Here is a 19,274-nt window from a genome sequence, read left to right on the forward strand (position 1 = left end):
AATAACTTTTACATTTAGCTAGCTGGATTTACTTTTTTCAAACCATTCATTTTATTTAGTTCAGTTCATGTACTGTGTTCATTTCTTGAAAAAGGAGATAACCGCAGAAGATTCAAGCACTTCATGTATTTTCAGCTGCCTAGAAGGGTAGTACCTTGTAAAAGATGAACAGAACTAATCCTAGGCCTGCCAGACAGGCAAGTGTACCACAAGGTGCACCTTCAACACAAACAAAAAATCACACCAGTTTTTAACTGTTGCTCTCTGAAATCTCACAGCTGTGAAGGGAAATGTTTTATCTAAACACTGATATCTGGCACAAGAAATAAGGGCCAAAGAGACAGATGGGACACTACCATCCTATCTATGAGCAAATGCACCACCAGAACTCCAGGTGAAATCTAGCATGAACACCATGTCTACTGAAAATGTTTCAGGCTACTAAATTAAGCTAATTAAGTTAAATCCATGAAGTTCCTATATGCCTCTACTGAAATGAGAGCATGAATACAATAATGAAACTAGAAATTCAAGTCCAAGTAAGTAAAAAAGCATCGATGTAAAATTCTTCTGAAACGATGCGTCTAAAAGAAAAGTTGAAACTGCCGCTTAGAAAGAAGTGGTCATTTGGCAGCTTTCCTTAAGGAAAATATGATTGGAAGGAAATCATGAGGGGAGGGGAAAAAAGAAACCTTGGATTTACTTTGGAAGAGTTCTGCAGGAAGCAATATCACTGAACACTTAACTGCAGCAGCAGAGCTTGACGGCCAAATCCCTTTCAGCAGTGAGTAACAAAGAGGCCAGTGACAGGACAGGGCTGTACAACAACCTGACCTAGGCAAGACACTCCCTTCTGGCCTCGGGGAGAAGCTTTTCAGCTTTAACACCTGCTGAAACACCAATTCACTTCCTCAAAGAAAAGTATCTTCTACAGAAAACAAATCATTTCCCACAGGGTGAGTTCCAAAAGCAGCTGGTTTTTCTTTGCAGTACCTGAAAACTTTTTCTCTTAATTTACAATTCCTTTCCACAGGGGTAAAGGCACTGCAGATGAGCCCAATTCCCTACACAATTTCCAAGCAGAGGGTGTTGCCAGGTCCTTAACTTCAGAGTCGCTCAAAGGAGACCTTCAAAGCCCACACCCCCTCCCCAAAGCTTGCCCTTCAAACTGAGAAGCAGGTGCTTAGCTGAGGCAGGAATGCGTGGCCAGGCGTACTTTAGCACGGTCTGACTGGCACTGCAGGGCCAGGAGGTCACTCCACACTTACTGGAGGTTTTATATTGCTCAATAAGGAACTGGCAGATTAGCCTGGTGTGCTGGTTTGGCTGGGGCAGTCAATTTTCTTCACAGTACCCAGCATGGGGCTGTGCTTTGGGATTTGTGCTGCTGATTTAGGAAACTGCATAGATAACACACTTTAGCTATTGCTGAGCAGCACAGTATTAGAAAATTTCCTGTTTCTCACAAACTTCAATGCATATTTCAACTTTAATTAATAGATAATACATACTTTAACCAATACATACCTTAAAAAAGAAATCTTGAAGACACCCAAGCAGGCTATCCCTGTGTGCTGAAAGACAATGTAGCCTACCTGGACTTCAGCAAAGCCTGACACTGCCTCCAGTGACATACTCTGGAAAAGCTGGCAGCCCTTGTCTTGGAAAGGAGCACTCTTTGCTGGGTTAAGAGCCAGCTGGATGGCTGGGCCCAGGACATGGTGCTGAACTGTGCTGCAGCCACCTGGCCACTAATGGTATCCCCAGGGATCAGTGGGGGATCCAATCCTGTTAATTATCCTTTTGGATTATCTGGATGAGGATACTGAATCTACCTCCAGCAAGTTCACAGACAACACCAAGGTGGGTCAATCTGCTGGAGGGTGGGAAGGTTTGGCAGAGGGGCCTGGACATGCTGGATCAATGGGGCAAGACCAGCGGCATGAGGTTCAACAAGACCAACGGCCGGGTCCTGCACTTGGCAGCAACAACCCCAGGGAGCAGGACAGGCTGGGGACAGAGTGGCTGGGAAGGGGCCCAGCAGAAAAGGACCTGGGAGAGCTGGTCAACAGTGCATGTCCCACGAGGAGAGGCTGAGGGAGCAGGGGTTGTTTAGTCTGGAGAGCAGAAGGCTCAGCAGGAACCTTACTGCCATCTACAATCACCTGAAAGGAGGATGCTGCCAGGTGGGGGTCAGCCTCTTCTCCTGGGTAACCAGTAACAGGACAAGAGGAGATAGACTTTAAGCTGCACCAGGGGAGATTTAGGTTGGACATTAAGGAATAATCTCTGCACAGAAAGGGTGATTAGACATTGGAATGGGCTGTCCCTGGAGGTGTTTTAGGAAAGACTGGACATGGCACTGAGTGTCAGGGTGTAACTAACATGGTGATGTTCAAAGGCTGGACTTGATCTCAGAGATCTTGTCCAACCTATTTGATTCTGTGACATCACCCAACCAGTGAGGGCGCTGGGGGTGCACCAGAAATTGGGATGCAGCCAGGAATGCTGGGCCCAGCTAACCAGAGGGATATCCCACACCATACTTAGCAGATAAAGCTGGGGGAAAGAAGTAGGAAGTGGGAGATGTTCAGAGTGATGGTGCTCATATTCCCAAGTCAACATTACACATGATAGGGCCCAGCTTCCCTGGAGATGGTTGAACAACTGCCTACCAATGAGAAGTGAGAATGGATTCCTTGTTTTGCTTTGCAGGCACATACAACTTGTGGTTTACCCACTAAACTGTCCTTGTCTTAACCCACAACTTTTCTCACTTTTACTCCCACACTTGTCTCCCTCGTACCCATGGGGCAGAGTAAGCAAGAGGGTGCTTGGAGCTTAGTTAAGGTTGTCCTCCTAAATGTATCTCAATGAGCACTCTGAAATTCTACCACTTGTCAGCATTCCTGACAGCTCTCAGCAGAGAATTAAGTCAGTGTCTGCCCACTACCTCACAGACAAGAAATTCTTCCTGTTTTTCTTCATTCTTTATTCCTGTTTTAAGCTGAGTTAGGTTTTTTAACTTCCTCATTAGATACTTTGCTATAGCCTTAGCTCATTACAACCTCTTTTTTAAAACCAAAATTCCCCAAAGGACTTTTTGTAGAAGGGTTAACAACATACATACCAAGACAATCAGTACAATACACCATTTTTTGAGTAGGAAACACCATAAACTTAATAAATATCTCAATTAAGGGAATTGACATTTTAGAGACTACAAAAAGATTTTCTTGTTACTCATTGCAGACCCTCTTTGGATTAAATTTTGTATCCAAACATACATAAAATTAAATGGTCTACTCTTTTAGAAACATTCTTCTTTTTCCATATTATTGCTTTAATCCCAAACATATTATATGTATTTCTGCTTCCTGGCTGTCAGTCATTTCTCTTTTTGCCCTGTATAGGAAGCCAAACCATCAAGAAGCAGCTGCAAACTCTTTTGTGCACATCCACCCAAAGGGAGTCACACATGGTAACACAGTAAGTTAACTTTCTCCCACAAACCCACAGGAGAGCTTCAGAGCTTGTTGCCCAGAGAGGCTGTAGGTGCTCCCTCCCTGGAAGTGTTCAAGAACAGGTTGGATGGGGGCCTGAGGAAGCTGATCAAGTGGGTGGTATCCCTGCCCATGACAGGGGGTTTGAACTAGATGGTTTTTAAGATCTTTTCCAACCCAAACCATTCCATATTCATTTACAAGAGCATTAGCTATGGCAGTGCCTATTTTCCATCAGCCTCACTTTCATGATAATTCCTTCCATTAATATTTCAAAAGCACTACAAAGACAGGCCAACAGAACCCAGCCCTACCCCTCAGTGCTCTACTTCAGGGTCATCCCAGGACATCAGCCAGAGGCTTTCAAGAACCTGCAAGAAATTCAGTATTTAGACAGTTTCAGGGATGTCCAGGCCATTTCTACCATAGCATCAGGCCACCAGAAGCAAGAGATTTTTAGCCTTCAGTAATCAGTCTGGAAGGCCACATATCTGTAGTAACGCACCTTCCAAACCTACCACACAGCCAGAGACCATTCTCTTCTTCCACAGCTGCAGCACAGCTTGGTTCAGTACATGCATGGGGCACTGCAGTGTAGAGAGGGACCCAAGTATATTGGCCACACTTCCTTTTGAAGAGAAAATTAATTACTAGGCTCATATGTAGGCAGCCCTCAAACACTACTTCCATAAATCTTTTATCCTACCAGTATGTTTCCAGGTTGATTAGGAGTAGAGGACAGAAAGAAGAGAACTAGAAGCTCTTCTAGAGGCCTAGCTTTTACAAAGCTGAAGTTGGTGCAAGACAGCAGCTAAACGCTCGTATTTATCATTGATCACTACTAGGTGAGGAGGGGGAAGGAAAGGTATCTTCAAATCACAACATTCACATTCCAAGAAACAGAGTCCAGGTCACACAAAAACACACTTGAGAGCTGGCAGGCTGTTTTGTAAGAAGTGACCTTCTGTGTCACATGTTTCCAAAGTGAGGAATGATTCTTGCACACATAACAAAAAACAAAGTTGTCTGAAATGCTTCAGGAAGCTCTGGGTATCAGATCCCCACTGCTGGTCTGCCCCTGCAGTTACTTGGCAAGTGCCTCTTATTTAAGGTTAAATCATCTTTTGGTGAAATGGAACTGAGGCACAGTAGATAACTATATGCTAGCTCCTGATTTGTAATGCTGAGTTTAACTTCAAACCACCACTCATCAACAATTTGAAAAATATTTAAACTTTGCTAAATGTGTAGAAATAAAGGCCATGGATCTTGCAAACTGAATTTAAAAGTCTACTGTTTTATTTTTTTAAAGAGAAACTCATATTAATAACATGGGACATAAAATTAGGCTCACTCATTATTATTTGTTTCAACATTTACAATGATTTATAGGCAGGTTCTCAACTAAGAACACAAGCAATGAATTCATGCATAATTAACCTTGAAGAAAATTATAACTGCTTCTATTACTTACCAGCTACCATCAGTTTCTATTCAGTTGAAATCTTCTTCATGGGGTGCTTCTAAATAATTGCTATTTGTCAAAAGCAGGAGGCAGTTCTGGTTATCCAGTGGGCTTCCTTCAGCAAGGATCAGAAGTGGGAGGCTGTGCCAGACAGTGCTGCTACCTGGGTTTTGTGGGAATGTATTTAAAACTTGTTCAAAACATTAAGATAATTTTATCACAGGACTCATGACTTGTGTTTTCACAATTTATGCTAACTAAGATAAACAAATGGCCTTTACATTTCCAGCACTACTTCTCCCTTTCAATTCTCCTTCCAGTTTCTCTGCCTATACACTTAAGAGCATACGTAATATCCACAGTTTAGGAGCATTAATCTGAGAATTAAAGAAACTGTAATCAGACAAGAGGCATGGTACATAATCTCATCTCATTATTGTTCTCCAACCTGGTACAAAGGGAGTAGTGCTAAAAATCATAAACCATTCAGTTCTGAACCTTCTAAACAAAATAAGCTCCCAAGAGCAATGTTACCACTGACCAGTGTTGGCCCATGCAACCCTCCTGCCAGGAGGGGAAGCTGCTTGCAGAAAGGGAACTGCTCACTGATTTGCTTGCTCTGCATCCTTCTCTTCCATAATTAGGGCAGTATCTCTAGGTCACAAAGTGTTCTGCCACTCAAAGAGAAGACAACTATTCCACTTCCACTGTGGTTCCAAGACTTGAAGCGAAAAAAGAAGTCAAACAGAACAACGTGACAAAACACTAGAACAGGAAGGGAGACAAGGGAAACAATACAAATGTCATACATACAGCTATCTGCTGCAAGAGGGAAAGCTCATGTCCTAAAGACAGTCTTACAGTGTAATGAAAATAAGAAGGAATCATACTGATAGGGGTTGGAGGAGCTGAGCAGTTTGAGACATTTTTAGTTTCACAAAATTGGAGATTTAGTTTTTTAAAAAGCAAAAGCCTGCATCAGGAAGGCAAAAAAATTAGAAATAAATTCACTCATTATACCAGTGGGGATTTTTTGTTTTGTTTAAAACACCCAAGTCTCACTTGCAGCAAACCACAAGATTTGATGATCCCTTTTATGAGGCTTGGAAGATGCTGACTCAACTACACACAACTTTTACTTTCATTTATTTTTGTACCTATAAGCCACTGCAGATTCTGGTAATTTCTCCCTTTTCTGAATGAATTAATCTTTTGAGAGCAAATGATAGGTGGAATATAAACAAAAAAAACCTCTAGAATATTAACAAGATCCTTATTTCTACCTTCGACAATTAAGAAAAGAACAACAGATGTACAGATTTATATGCCCAGATCACAGATCCCATGATGAAGAACAGATAATGATTTTTTGAGGCCTTTCATAACAAAAATCTCACATATTTAAATATATATGGTTGAGTATTATATATGACTAAAAAATCCTAAGTAGTCATCAGCTGCAGAATGTAAATAAAAAAAATTTCCTTTTATTTCAACTGCACTGAAGACCATTATTTTTAAACTAAGTATATAAAAGTGGTTGGATGGCCGGACAACACCTTTTCTCTGTACTTTGCAAGAATCTCCTGAAGTACAGAAGCAGTAGTTAGGAATATTAAATTATGTAACAGTATAGAAAATATGTAACTGTATCAAAAAGAAAGGCTGAGGGAACAGGAAGAAGTATCTACATCAAATGCTCACACAGGTCTTTAGGTTCTAAGCAGGGATCCTCCACAAATGGCTTCTTGATGGCCCATGCAAAGCCAACTTCCATTCTCACCTGCTTCCTAAGAGATGGGAAGATATACTAGAAAATTCACAAACACATCTGATATCTCCTTTTAAAAACCATGTTAATAAGCACTCTGCTAGATTTCCTTCTTTCCACACCCAGGTAGGTGTGGAAATCTTGTATGTTTATTGAGTTGGTTGCCCTAAAGGAAGCTATCCTGAATCTCCTGTGATGTAGGATAGCAAATTACTTATGTAAAGAATTCAAATTAAGAGCAAAAACCCACTCACTTCCTTTGACCACCTCTGCTCTCTGCAGCACACTTGCATAAGTTAAGTTTAATCACCAACCTGAAATCTCATTTCCTAGGCATATCTTCAGGTACTGAATTTGAAATTACAGTTAATCAAACACAGGAAAAGGAATTTATCACAGCTTTGATGCCTTCTGATCAACCCCCTGGATGTTGTACCCAGTGTTTCCCTGGAAGAAAGGAAATCATTCAGACTTGGAAGAGAAAATATTCTTTCTATTCCACAATTTTTAATGGCTCCAAACGTATCCACCACAGACTCAGCATTTTTCTAGATGGAGACCCAAACAAAGGTTATTTGTTTGGATATTTTGCAATAGCAAAATGTGACTCAGATGAGGGATTACTAAGTGTACCTTCAGTTCAGGCAGTAAAACACTGCCCCTTGGAAGCTCACATGGCCAGTGGCTTCAACACGAGACAGCAATTGCAGTGAAGCAAACAGTTCATGTAGATATAAATGTGATTGCAGTGTGAAGTAAAGAGACTCAAACCAGCCCAGAGAGTATCAGGAGAAACTCAGCCAAGGCACTGTGAGGCTGCTTGGGAGTTTCCCTGGTTCTGATATTTGTATCACCATAATGTGCACGTACTGAGGTGAAACTAGAAATGTACTCACCATACATGATCACTCAAGGTAGTAACTGTAAAACAACTAGCAGCCAGTTACCAACCCCACACTTGTATTTTAAGTATCCACTGTCCCCTTCCTTCCAGCTGAGAGCAACAGTTAATTGCATAGTCAACAGAAAGACACCACAACCCTGACTGCCTAAGTTCAGGCAGCTGGGCATACAATACTAATTTTAAATACCTATTTGTTCTCCATTACAGAATGTGACTGCACCCCAGTAAAAAAAAACAAACAAACAAAAAAAAAAAAAAAAACACCATACCACGACAATTGAATCAATGTGTGTTATTTTGCATACATTCATCTCTACATTACAGTTTGCGAAGCATTCTGCTGTTCTGCGCCACACTATTTACTCAGCTAGACAGAGAACTACTGGGAAAAACATTTCCCATCCCATCCCTGTGTTCTTCCCCTCATGCTCAAACTGAAAGAGCGGTTGTTTCTTAGACAGCTCATCCATACATTTCACAAAGTCAAGCTGAAGAATGCAGCAGGGCATTAGTAATTTGTTTTCATGCCCAGAACACCTATGCCTTTGCATATACCCTCTAGGACACCAGTTTAACTGAAGTCAATAATCCAGTTCTTGGACACCCTTATTTTCTACAATCTCTCCTACCAGCTCCTGATTCACCAGGGAGATGAATTTCCATATATATGCAATTTTTGTGAGCAGCTTGGCCACTGCATTTACATTGTTTTACTAACCATTCCTCTCGTTCATGTCTCCCCTCCCTTACACATTTTCAGTATTGGCATAAAGCAGACAGTATTTAAACTAATCTTTCAGTTGTTGAGTCAATTTTGACAGACATCCGCAAAATACATCTCTTCCTTCAGTAACCAGGGAAGAAAAATGCAATGCCAGAGGCACAAACTCTTCATCAGGAAGATTCTCCATATTGCTCCAGCCTAGAATCTGTGACTTTAAAAGATGGCATATTTAGTCAATTCGAGAACTTGAACAAACTCAAGTCCTCTTGAAAGTTGCTCATGTTTGTCGACAATGCCTTGGCACAATCCTGGTCAGCTTCAGCCAAGCGCACACCTCCGGTCACTGAGACTGTTCAGGGAGAGTCCTACTCAAACTGCTGAGTACTTTCTCACTTGGGCTAGAACAGCTCAGTCACTTTGCACACTATTATTAAATACCACATGCAAAGTGGGGATTTAACGTGGGGGCTGGAACACAGAAGGTAGCACAGAGGTTCACACACAACATTTAGCTTAGCCTGCATCAAGTACTCACGAGGTGCCATAACCTCCCCATTAGCTTGCCTCTGCAAGACAGTACTAAAATTACACACTAGAAATTAAATTCTGCTTTCAATAAATTCAGTTAGCTATAGCTGAATAAACTGTGTTACTTTTGTCTTCTGTTTCTTTTTGATATGTATTTTTCATGATTCCCTCTGACAAGGTATTTCTGTATTTTCACTTAATTTGCATACAAAAGCACTTTCAGCTGCAGTGAATTTGTTACCTTTGACTTTACTTGTGTATCACTGTATTTTAAATTGCTGGACACAGAAAATAGAACTTCTTCCAGGACATTTCCCAGGCAGTTCTTCCATTATTTCTTCATATTTTTAATCACCTCCCAAGTTATTCTGCTCTTTCCAGGAAACATTCATTGCAAAAAAACAAAAAAAGTAATCCAGTGCACTGTTTCACAATAACAAAACCATGTTTCCAGGGATGGTCTACAGCTTAAACTTTTATTCCTTCCTCTGAATCTGCTTCAGAGGCTTTAGATGCAGAACTCACTGACAGTGAACTCTCTTCAGGAATTTCTGTCCCTTTGAGCTTCCACTCTTATGGTTTCCTTTGCGAGATATGAAAATATACAGCTTATAACCATACACAGTAATCTCAAGGAAGCCATACACACCATGTGTGTATGAGGCACTGGTCCTCAGCCATCACTGTTTTACATACACCAATCATGAACTAATTGAGGACAACATAATATTCTGCAAAATAATTTTCCCAAGGGCAGAAAGGAAAGTGTTTTAAGAATTTATTTAAAAAATTAAAAATCAAAGACTCTTGCTGGTAACTGGCCCCCAAGCCATGATTCACCAGCAACAGACTTAAGGGATTTTATTCTCCATGATTTCCAACCTCTATGGTGTTTAGTTCTCACCTGTTGAGTGCAGGTACACTCAGCAGCCTTCCTCACTGATGGTCCCCGATACACAAGACACTTTCTGAGGTGATATCCCCTATGTCCAACTAACCCACCCAACCATCTCATCTGCAGCTTCCTTTTCCCTGCTGTAATCCTCTACTTCCAAAAGTCAAAGCCAGAATAATACCAAACAGTGTAGCTACTATCACTGTTCACGTGTGAGGAAATGTGCCATCTAAATCCTCCTCTTTGTTCTGTTTCAATATGATGAAGGACCACGTTTCTGCCCTACCTACTGACAATTTGCATACTGTTCGCCACATAGGGCAACGTTTGGTTCCAGCTTCCTGGGCTGATCTCACACTCTGAGGACCAAGCCACACCCCATCTCAGGTTTGCCTTAGAACTAAGCTGATTCACCGCCTTTACCAAGAAATGGCAAGTGCAGCTGCATCAGGGGAAGTTCAGACTGGACATCAGGGAAAGGTTCTTCACTGAGAGGGTGTGAACAGGCTCCCCACAGCAGCAAGCCTGCCAGAGTTCAAGGAGCTCCCTCTTGGTCACACGGTTTAATGGTTTCGTTTTTAGTAAACCTGCAAGGAGCAGGGAAGTGGACTTGGTCTTTAAGGGTCCCTTTCAGCTCAAGATATTCTTTGACTCAGTGTGCATAAGGAAGTGTTCATTAACACAGATAAATTGTGAAAAAAAAAAAGAACAAAACCAAACCCACAAAACCCTCAAAGCCTAACTAAGCAAGGGGGGAACCTAATCCTTTTTACCGGGGAATCTAACACATCTCACCAGCTAAACATTGACACCTTGTCCGAGAAAGCTGAGCCCAGGCAGCTGCCGGCACTGCAGCCTGTGAAACCCCGGCAGTGAGAGATCAGAAGCTGTGAGCAATTCACACGTGCTCACCAGCACTGATTAACATCAGACATCAGCAAACCAGTCACAAGAGATGTAAGCACTCATTAGGCAGATACACTGCAGCTGACCCAAGGCACAGAAGAGTCTTTTCTAGGCTATGTTTACCTCCTTTGTCCCTAAATATACTAGCTCTGACAAGTTAAATATATATATATATATATATATGCAGGTAAAAATAAATAGTTGGAAGATGTAAAAATATGAACCGAGTATTCACAGAATTTAAAAAAAAAATCAAGTCAGTCCTTGTTGACAGATAGTTCAAGATGAGAAGAAGGAAAAGAAGGAAAGTTTGCTTTCCTTGAAGTTAACCTTTATGTTTTATAATGCTGCATGAATATCTGCTAGCAAGTTCAAAACTCAGTCTCTTAAAATAGAATTAGAGGATCCTGATGTGAACTTTCTAAAATACTGGTCATTCATTTACCAGTTGACTGCTCTAATACTATGCCAGCAACACAGGGGACATGGCCACTAATAATTAAGAAACCTTGCTGCTGGCCTTAAGAAACCACTTCTCTGTCAGATGAACAAATGTCAACTTAAAGAGACTGAAATTTAACAAACAGAAAAAGTTTTACCTTTTGAAATATCAAGGCATCAGCAAACATGCCTGAACAACTAAAAACTCCTACAATATCATTAGCTGCAGCCACCACATATTATTATTCCAGGTTTAATGGTGGAATAGGACCAAGACCCTCAAAACTTCAGGTTTTGTGCTGCCAGACATAAAAGATTACATGCTAGCTCTGAGCTACATGCCATCAGCACCCAGCAGGAAGTTTTGGATTACTCTGCAGCTACTGTCAGCACTGCCTAGAAAATATATTTATATATACACATATGTATATACACACACAGAAATATATATATAGCTTTGACATCCTGAGTGTTCAACCCTCAATCCTTTTGTGTGAGGAGGAAGGTCTTACTGATGTTGTTGCTTACTTTCCTTGTGGCAGAAAAAAACTACTCCAAAAAACTAGTACAAAGCATGCACTTAAATGCTTTAAAGACTATGCCTCTATCCAGCAAACTAGCTCTTTAAAATATGCCAAAAGTGTACAGTTACTTCTATTTGTACAGTTTATGCTTTTTTTTCAGTTCCTTTGAATTAACTGATCCAAAGAGAAAACAATAAATGTAATTTGTTGCATCAGAATATAAGAAGCAAATAATTCTGTGCACCAACCACAAATACAACAGAAGCCCTGCTAAGTCAGACACAAGACTGTCTATCCAAGCCTCTGACAATGGAAAAACAGCCAAAAGCAGATGGCTAGGAAAAGGAGAGCTTTGGAACATGGCAAGCATATGATACTTCTCCCAAGTATTCCCCCATCTGGGGCTTATTTGTTTCCTTGACTTGAATGCAACTTCCAAATAACTCCTCTCTTAATCATCAAATTGGAAAACAGGAGATGTTGAACTATTTGCGATGAGCATTTACATAAAAAAACAATCAAGTCTGACAACTTCTGCACACCCATTCCACAGGGCTTGTGGATAAGAACATGAAAGATTTAGACTAGACTAAGCAGCTGATTTTTCCAAGATAAGGAGGGGTGTGAATTTACAGCTAAGACTCCTCCCTAGAATAACTGATTTACACTTCAAATCTAACTTGGTAGAACAGGTCAGGTGTGCACATTCATTTCATTAAAGATAACACAGAAATGCACATTTTAAGCACTGTGGTAAGCAAATTTAGTTCTTCCTAGGAAAATGAGATTTTTCTAAATTCAGAGCAGGAAGTAATGCAAAATCGACAGAGTGATTAGTGAAAATGACACACACTTTAAATACCTCAGAAAATCAGCAATTACACTTGTACTAGTATCCATGCATACTTAACTTTTGATCCATCACCACTACTGCAGATATTCTCATCGATCACTAAAGTCTAAGTGTGCACAAACACCACTTTGTATTACAAGAATGAAGCTTCATTGTATTGAAGCTTGCACTGTTACAGCCAAATGCCCACCCCATACCAGAAAAACAAATAACCATACAATCTGAGCTGCAAGTAAAACATAGGGGACTTCTGTGGAGATAAGCCCCAAAAACAATGCTCATAAGCAACAAAAATAAGCATACATTCACATACTAAATATAATATGAATGGAGAAAATTGAAAAAGAAGATGTATTCCAGTTTACCTTGTTTTATTATGTATTGAACTAGTACAGTAGCCATGCATACCCTAATTTTTCTAGGCCAAATCTTTCATATTTCTACATCATACCTTGTATAAAGTGCTGTTGAGGTATTAAGACAGACATCCTGAGCTGGCACTCAGTATTTAGGTAGGTGGCATGGGTGTAAACTTTGATCCACGCTCTTGTCATTGCTGTGCTAAAGAATTTCAACTCTCCCGGATGACTGATTGTTGCTGGATTTCTCTATAGCTCTACATATACATAACTAAAGAAAACAATGTATCAGTATTTGATAACCCTGTAACTGCTTCACAAGAATTCAGTAGTTAGCAACATCAGGTTAATAAACAGACAAAAAAAGCTAAATTTTAAACTCCTCCTTACTACACATTCCAAGCTTACTTGGTACCCACCTGGTAGAGATAAGACAGTGAGACCACAGAGTGATAAGAGGTGCAAACCAAGGTCTCCAGACACACTGAGCCCAGCAAAAGCATAAGAGCCACAAAAAATAAAAATAAACAAATAACACTGACTTTTGAATCCCCTTGTGACTTAACACCAGAGTGACAGTACCAACAAAGACCCTTACTTCTTCACCAGGACAGCAGAAAGCACATGTGTGCCCTGGGAGCTTCTATTAATTCCAAGAGTAATGAGAACTGTTAATAAACAAAAACCCACAGGACCCAACAGTCTAGCCCAAGTTTTGGTAACTTCCATCATTCTGCAGGAGCACAAATTAACTGGGAGATGGTGCAAGAGCCCTTGGGTGCCCCTGAAACACAAGAGAGAGGAGACAGCCAGGCTCAGTGCGACCTCCAGCAACAGAGAAGAATGAGGAAGATGTGTTATGCCACCCTGGTACAACACAGCAACACTTTTCAACTGTTGCTCTGCAAACAGAGCTTCAGCAACTCTGCTCCAGAAGTGCTGCTGAGCAGCAGGAACCTCTACTGCAGAGCTGTGCATTGGCAGGGGCCCTGCTCCAGGGTGCAGAGGGAATTGTGGCCACTGGGGAAGCGATTGCTGAGCTCTGAACACTTGCACTGTCCTGAGACAGATATCACCTGGCTGCTTCATCTGGCACATGGAGATTCCCCCTCTGGAGCTTTCCAGATTCCAAACACAACTGGAACCTGGTTCCTCAATTAACACTAAATAAAATACCACAATAAGAATAAATGACTGACAAAAAGGGCTCTAAAACCAGCAGACAAGCCTTGGAGGGACTTATTTTATTATGTATGATTTTAAAAAAATAGAAGAATGTCATGAAAATTTCTAGGGAACAATGTCACCAAGACAGATGGTTTTTCTGCTGAAATACTGAAATAAAGCCCACTGCTAATCACCCACAGGGGTCTGGCTTACTAGAAACAAGCAGCAACTACCCACAAGAGACTCCCCATAGTACAACACATAAACTCCAAAATTGAAGTAGATTTAAAAAAAAATACTGCAAATTACATAGAAAGTATATTTAAAACAGAGCTACTGGTAGAGAGCTTTCATGATAGTAACAGATTACCAAATGCAAGAAAAAGCTCTTAAACACCTCCTCCCCACACTTCCCAGAAGTGTTTCTGTATAACTTTTTGGCAGTTTCGTGTCTCCCCTTCCTCCTTCTCAATTCCTGACACAGGAAAAGCTATTTTGGACTAGATTGTGACATGAAGTGACACAGCAAATGAACTTCCCTCCAAAATTTCATCAAGAGGAAACTGGAATATTGCACGACACTGCAGCTCCTCAAGTTTCACAAGGACATATAACCTGCATTCTTCATGTTGCCACTAAATAGTTTTTAAAACTCCAGCTAAACAGGAAATCAACTACATAAAAAAAATGGAACAAGATTATATTTGCAAAGAACAATTTAAAGGCAAGAGCATCCATTGACTTAATTTTGCAGGACACTCTGGTCCTTTACGTGACAGAGGAGAGCTTCCTGACTTAATAATCAAGACCAAGACATTAAGACATTCATATGACTGAGACCACAAACCACTTGTCCGGTCCATGCTCTCCCACCTCCTCCACCCCAGGCCTCCAAACCACAGCCCACTCTCAGTCCTGCATCCCAGAGATGCTGCCTGGCTGTTCCTCTCGCTGCTATCCCAGACAGGAGCGGCCGGCAGCCCGTGCTCTTTGTGCACCAATTCCTTGCAGCTGCGGGGAAGGGGAACGCCACGTCTGAAGGGCTGGCAGGCAGCACGCGTTTGGAAGTCTGACACCAGCTGATATCAAACTCAACAGCACACAACGAGAAGGGATGAACTCAGTGAGCAAGGGAAGGGAGAAGCTGCAACCTCTCTAATTCCTGACTGAACTTGCGCCCAGTAGCCATCTACTCGGGTAAAAGAAGGCAACCAGGCACCGCAATCTTCCCTGCACATCCACATTTCGCAAAGCTATTCCAAAAATACCAGAGATGAGCAGTTGTAAGACCCCTTATGGCCCGTCAAAATCGTGTCTCTTTTCGGACTCTGTCCTACCGCCAAACCGTATGATTCAGGCGGCTGACTTCACCGCAGAGCCGAAACAAGGCGATAAGCAGCGGGGCAGGGCTCCCGGCGCCGGCCGCCGCCTCCGGGGCAGCGCAGGGATCACGTCTCCATCTCCTGCCCCCGCTTCTCGGAAAGCGAAGCTGTCCCGAGCGACGGCACCCACCCCGCAGCTCGTACAGCAGGGCCGAGCCAAAACTAGGGAAAAGGAAGCCCTACGCATCCCAGGGCACGGGGGGTGCCGCGGGCAGCGCCGCTCTCCCCGGAGCCGGAGGGGAGCCCGCCAGCAGACACCCCGCGGGTCTGGGGGAGCGCCATGCCGGACCCCATGCCCTCCGTGCCGCTCCCGTGCCGGGGGTGCCTCACCTGCGGTGTCCCAGATGGAGATGTTGTACGGCCCCCACTGCTTCAGGTAGAAGGCGCCGCCGACGGTGCTGACCGTCTCCTGGAAGCGCCGCTCCATGTAGCGGTGCAGCAGGGAGGTCTTGCCCACGTTCATGTCCCCCAGCAGCACCACCTTCCCGTCCGGCTTCTTCATCGCGGCTCGGCCCGGTTCGGTTCCCTGCCGGAGGCCGCTCCCGCCCCCTTGCCCGGCCCGGCCCGGCCCGGCCCGCCCCGCCCGCCCGGCGGGGTCCCGGAAGCGGCGGGACGAGGGCCCAGAGCCGCCTCAGCCGGCAGCGAAAACTTCGGGGGCTCCGCTGGAGCCGCCGCGATCCGGCCCCGGCTCCGGCTGCTGCTCCTCCCCCGGCCCGGCCCGGCCCCGCTCCCGCCCCGCCAGGGGGAGGGGACGCGGGCGGGGAAGCGGCCGGAGCTCCGCGGCCCGTCCGCCCCTGCCCTGCCCGGAGCAGCCGGGTGCGCTGTCCTTGCCCCGGGGCAGGCTGCCCGCTGAGCGGTTCTGTCGGGGGTGTCGGGGCCGAGCTCGGCCTCGCTGACCCTTCGGGGGATGTCGCTGCGTCCCGGGATGCTCGGGTCCTTCCAGCTGGAGATGGCACAGACACCAGCTCCGCAGCCCTCCTGGAGCACAGGGCGAAGCCCGCTCATCCCGCTCGCCTCCTGGGGTGTACATGGAGGGGCAGAGAGTTGCTCCGAAACTAAGATCTCTCACAGAGCTGTGACGGCTGCCAGGCAAATACCTTTGCCCTGGTGAGAGGGAGGTGTCAGCGATTATTTTCCGAGGGCAGGTCTACCCAATTTCACAGTCCGTTGCCCAGCTGCTGTAATTCAGATTAATTCCATTACAGAGATACAGAGATCTAGCCTATCCTTTTTGCATCAGTCCTCTTTATGCCAAACAAATCTGGAAAAAAATGTTAACAAAATATAAACTTGCTACAAATTTGGGTCAAATAAAGGGATAATGTGCAGACCAACTGGGGGGAGGAAGCAATTGTTACAATATTCTTAAGACAACCTACCATTTACTAATTTTCTCTCCCTCCCCACAGAAAAGTGGTCAAATAGAAGCACTTCTCTTAATAAGTGGACATGCATCCTCATTCTTGCATGTCTCATGTTGAAACTGCTAGAATTTCTTTAGCCGGTCTAGGCTTCATATTTATGAGATGCTTTGATTTTCACCTACCTGCTAAAAAGGATTAGCTGTGTGACAGTCTGGGTTTTTTAAGCCTCCCCTACTTACTTTTGCTTATTCTGCTTTTACTGACCAGATTTGTAATCTTGCAGCTGTAGCCAGTGATATGTAATTTCAGTTCAGAATAAGATATGCTCCAGATATTAAAGTACTGGAGATACCCAAAGAGAGGGGATGTTAAATGGTTAGGTAAAAAAGGTCTTACAAGTGACAACAAGATATTAATATGGTATGTCAGAGCTGTGTGCAATACTAATTAAGGGAGGGGGGAATTGTTGCACTTGGGTAATTGTGTGGCACTATTTTTATGTGGCATATGCAGCCTTTGCATCAGATTCCCATTTTCTGCCTGGATCCCTATCTCACTCCCAGAGTTGGGAAAAATACACTCATTGGATCAAAGTGCTTCTCTGACATACTGCTAAGCAAGTAGGTTTCTTCTGGGTGCTTGGTATGAAAGTGTAAAAATAACAAAATTCTCTTTGTATGGATACTGCTTGCAAATTCCCATGTGCAATATGTTTCACCCTTTTGAAGTGGCAGATGCCATTTCAGAAAGAGAAAAGAAGAATCTTGTATCAAAGAGTTTAGACCATAAGGATCTGCACCTGTAAAAGATTCCTGGATCTATGTACTCTTGCCTTATGAACTGTCCACTGAATAACAAAATACCTAAAAGCTTAAACACAGTTATTGATTTACAACAATGCTTCTGCTACCAAATCCTAGCAGTTAAAGCACTTAAAACAATTCTTTCTGATTTTTACCCAAATTCTACTGTATTTTAATTGTTTTCAAGTACTATAGAAATGTAGGTCTTTCTGGTATTCAAAACGAGTATCAATAGTTTCTAAAAGTAAGCAGAGAAGTTAGGACAGAAAACAGTCTGAATAATAGGGACAGAAAACAGTCTGAATAATAATAAACTTAGGACAGAAAACAGTCTGAATAATAGGGTGAAAATGGACCTGTGATTTTAGGCTCTGTTAATAACATGCTCTGTAATAAGAGAAGTTCATTCCCTTCACAGATGTTTTCCACAGTTTCTGGGAACACATACCTATATCCCCACATATTTGAGTGGGTGTATTTCCAGCTAGCAGCAGTCAGACAGACAGGGGACTCTCCTGAAAGTGTCACCAGCCAAATGTCACTGATGGCAATGTATCACTTTTGTATGTTAAACATAGCCTAGCTCAACAAGGCACCAAATTCATCTGGTCCAGTACTGGTTTGGACCTGGTGCCACAACTAACTCTCACTCAGCAAGGGATGTGTATTATCCCACTAGTATTGATCTCCCATTCACTGCTTACTTAAATGGCCATCTGTTTCACAGCAATCTGTCTCTAATAATCAGGTGCAACAGGATTGGAGGGGGCCGTGTGTTGTTTCAGATCCTTGGGAGAATTTAGGACAGTGGTGATCTGAGCAGGGTCAAGGTATGTCAAAGGGCCCCTGAGGTGAGCCCTAAAAGAGTCAAGTTTGTGAAGTCCTGAGCAGCCTGAGCTCCCCCTGACCTCAGGAAAGCATGCTCACTGGGCAGAGCACAGCGTGTTATTACTGCCGACGCTGCCTTGGATGAATGCACTCCGAACTGCAGCATGCAATTTAAGTCACCTCTGGTTAAAGTCAAATGGCTCACGATAGTCTGTAATGCAATATAAATAATAACAGAGCATATGTGAAAATATTTGGGAAAACATTAAGAGCCTGTAATTTGCTCTCTAGCACTCAGATGTATTGGCCTGTTGCAAGATAATTTCCCCAAATCACTGAGTCGTCTGTAGCAAGACGTCTCCACAGTAGTCAGTATGGGCATGAAGAATGTCAAATTGCTTAATAGGAAGGAATACAGAATACTTTACTCTCTAGATAGTGCAAGTATGTGGACTACATACTTTGTCTGGTGTTTTTCATTTTAGAGCATCTGAGGACACCTTTAATTACAGTGAGGTTGTCCATTAGCCTTCCTGACAGTGTGACAATGTACTCACCATGGTTGGTCTCTGGATGTTCTGAAATTCAGACACTTGGATTAAGATACAAAGAGGGACAACACAATAAAGTTTCTTACCCACTTCTGTGCTAGAGTAAGACCTTCCCAAGAGTAAGAATGTTAGCCTTGTACACAAGCCAAAAACCTGAGCCAATAATGACTGTACTGACGTCAGGGTAACTCAACCTTTTTAGTCTCCCGCAGTATGAGAGCTGCTTAGTATTGCAGGAGAAAATTAGAGCCTGTTTATTTTTTTCCTTGCCAGCCTTCCCTATACATATATATTGTCCTGCCTATG

General features: G+C 43.0%; 1 protein-coding gene across 1 annotated transcript in view; it reads right to left on the reverse strand.

Annotated features, from left to right (window-relative positions):
- Positions 1-16,114, reverse strand: part of RAB20 (RAB20, member RAS oncogene family) — a 28,198-nt gene extending 12,084 nt beyond the window's left edge. The window contains exon 1 of the mRNA XM_030962169.1: positions 15,753-16,114. Within this exon, the coding sequence (XP_030818029.1) occupies positions 15,753-15,924 (172 nt within the window). The 5' untranslated portion in view covers positions 15,925-16,114. The remainder of the gene's footprint in view (positions 1-15,752) is intronic.
- Positions 16,115-19,274: the final 3,160 nt, after the last annotated feature.

The sequence above is a fragment of the Camarhynchus parvulus genome, chromosome 1 (genome assembly GCF_901933205.1).
Source record: "Camarhynchus parvulus chromosome 1, STF_HiC, whole genome shotgun sequence".
NCBI lineage: Eukaryota > Metazoa > Chordata > Aves > Passeriformes > Thraupidae > Camarhynchus > Camarhynchus parvulus.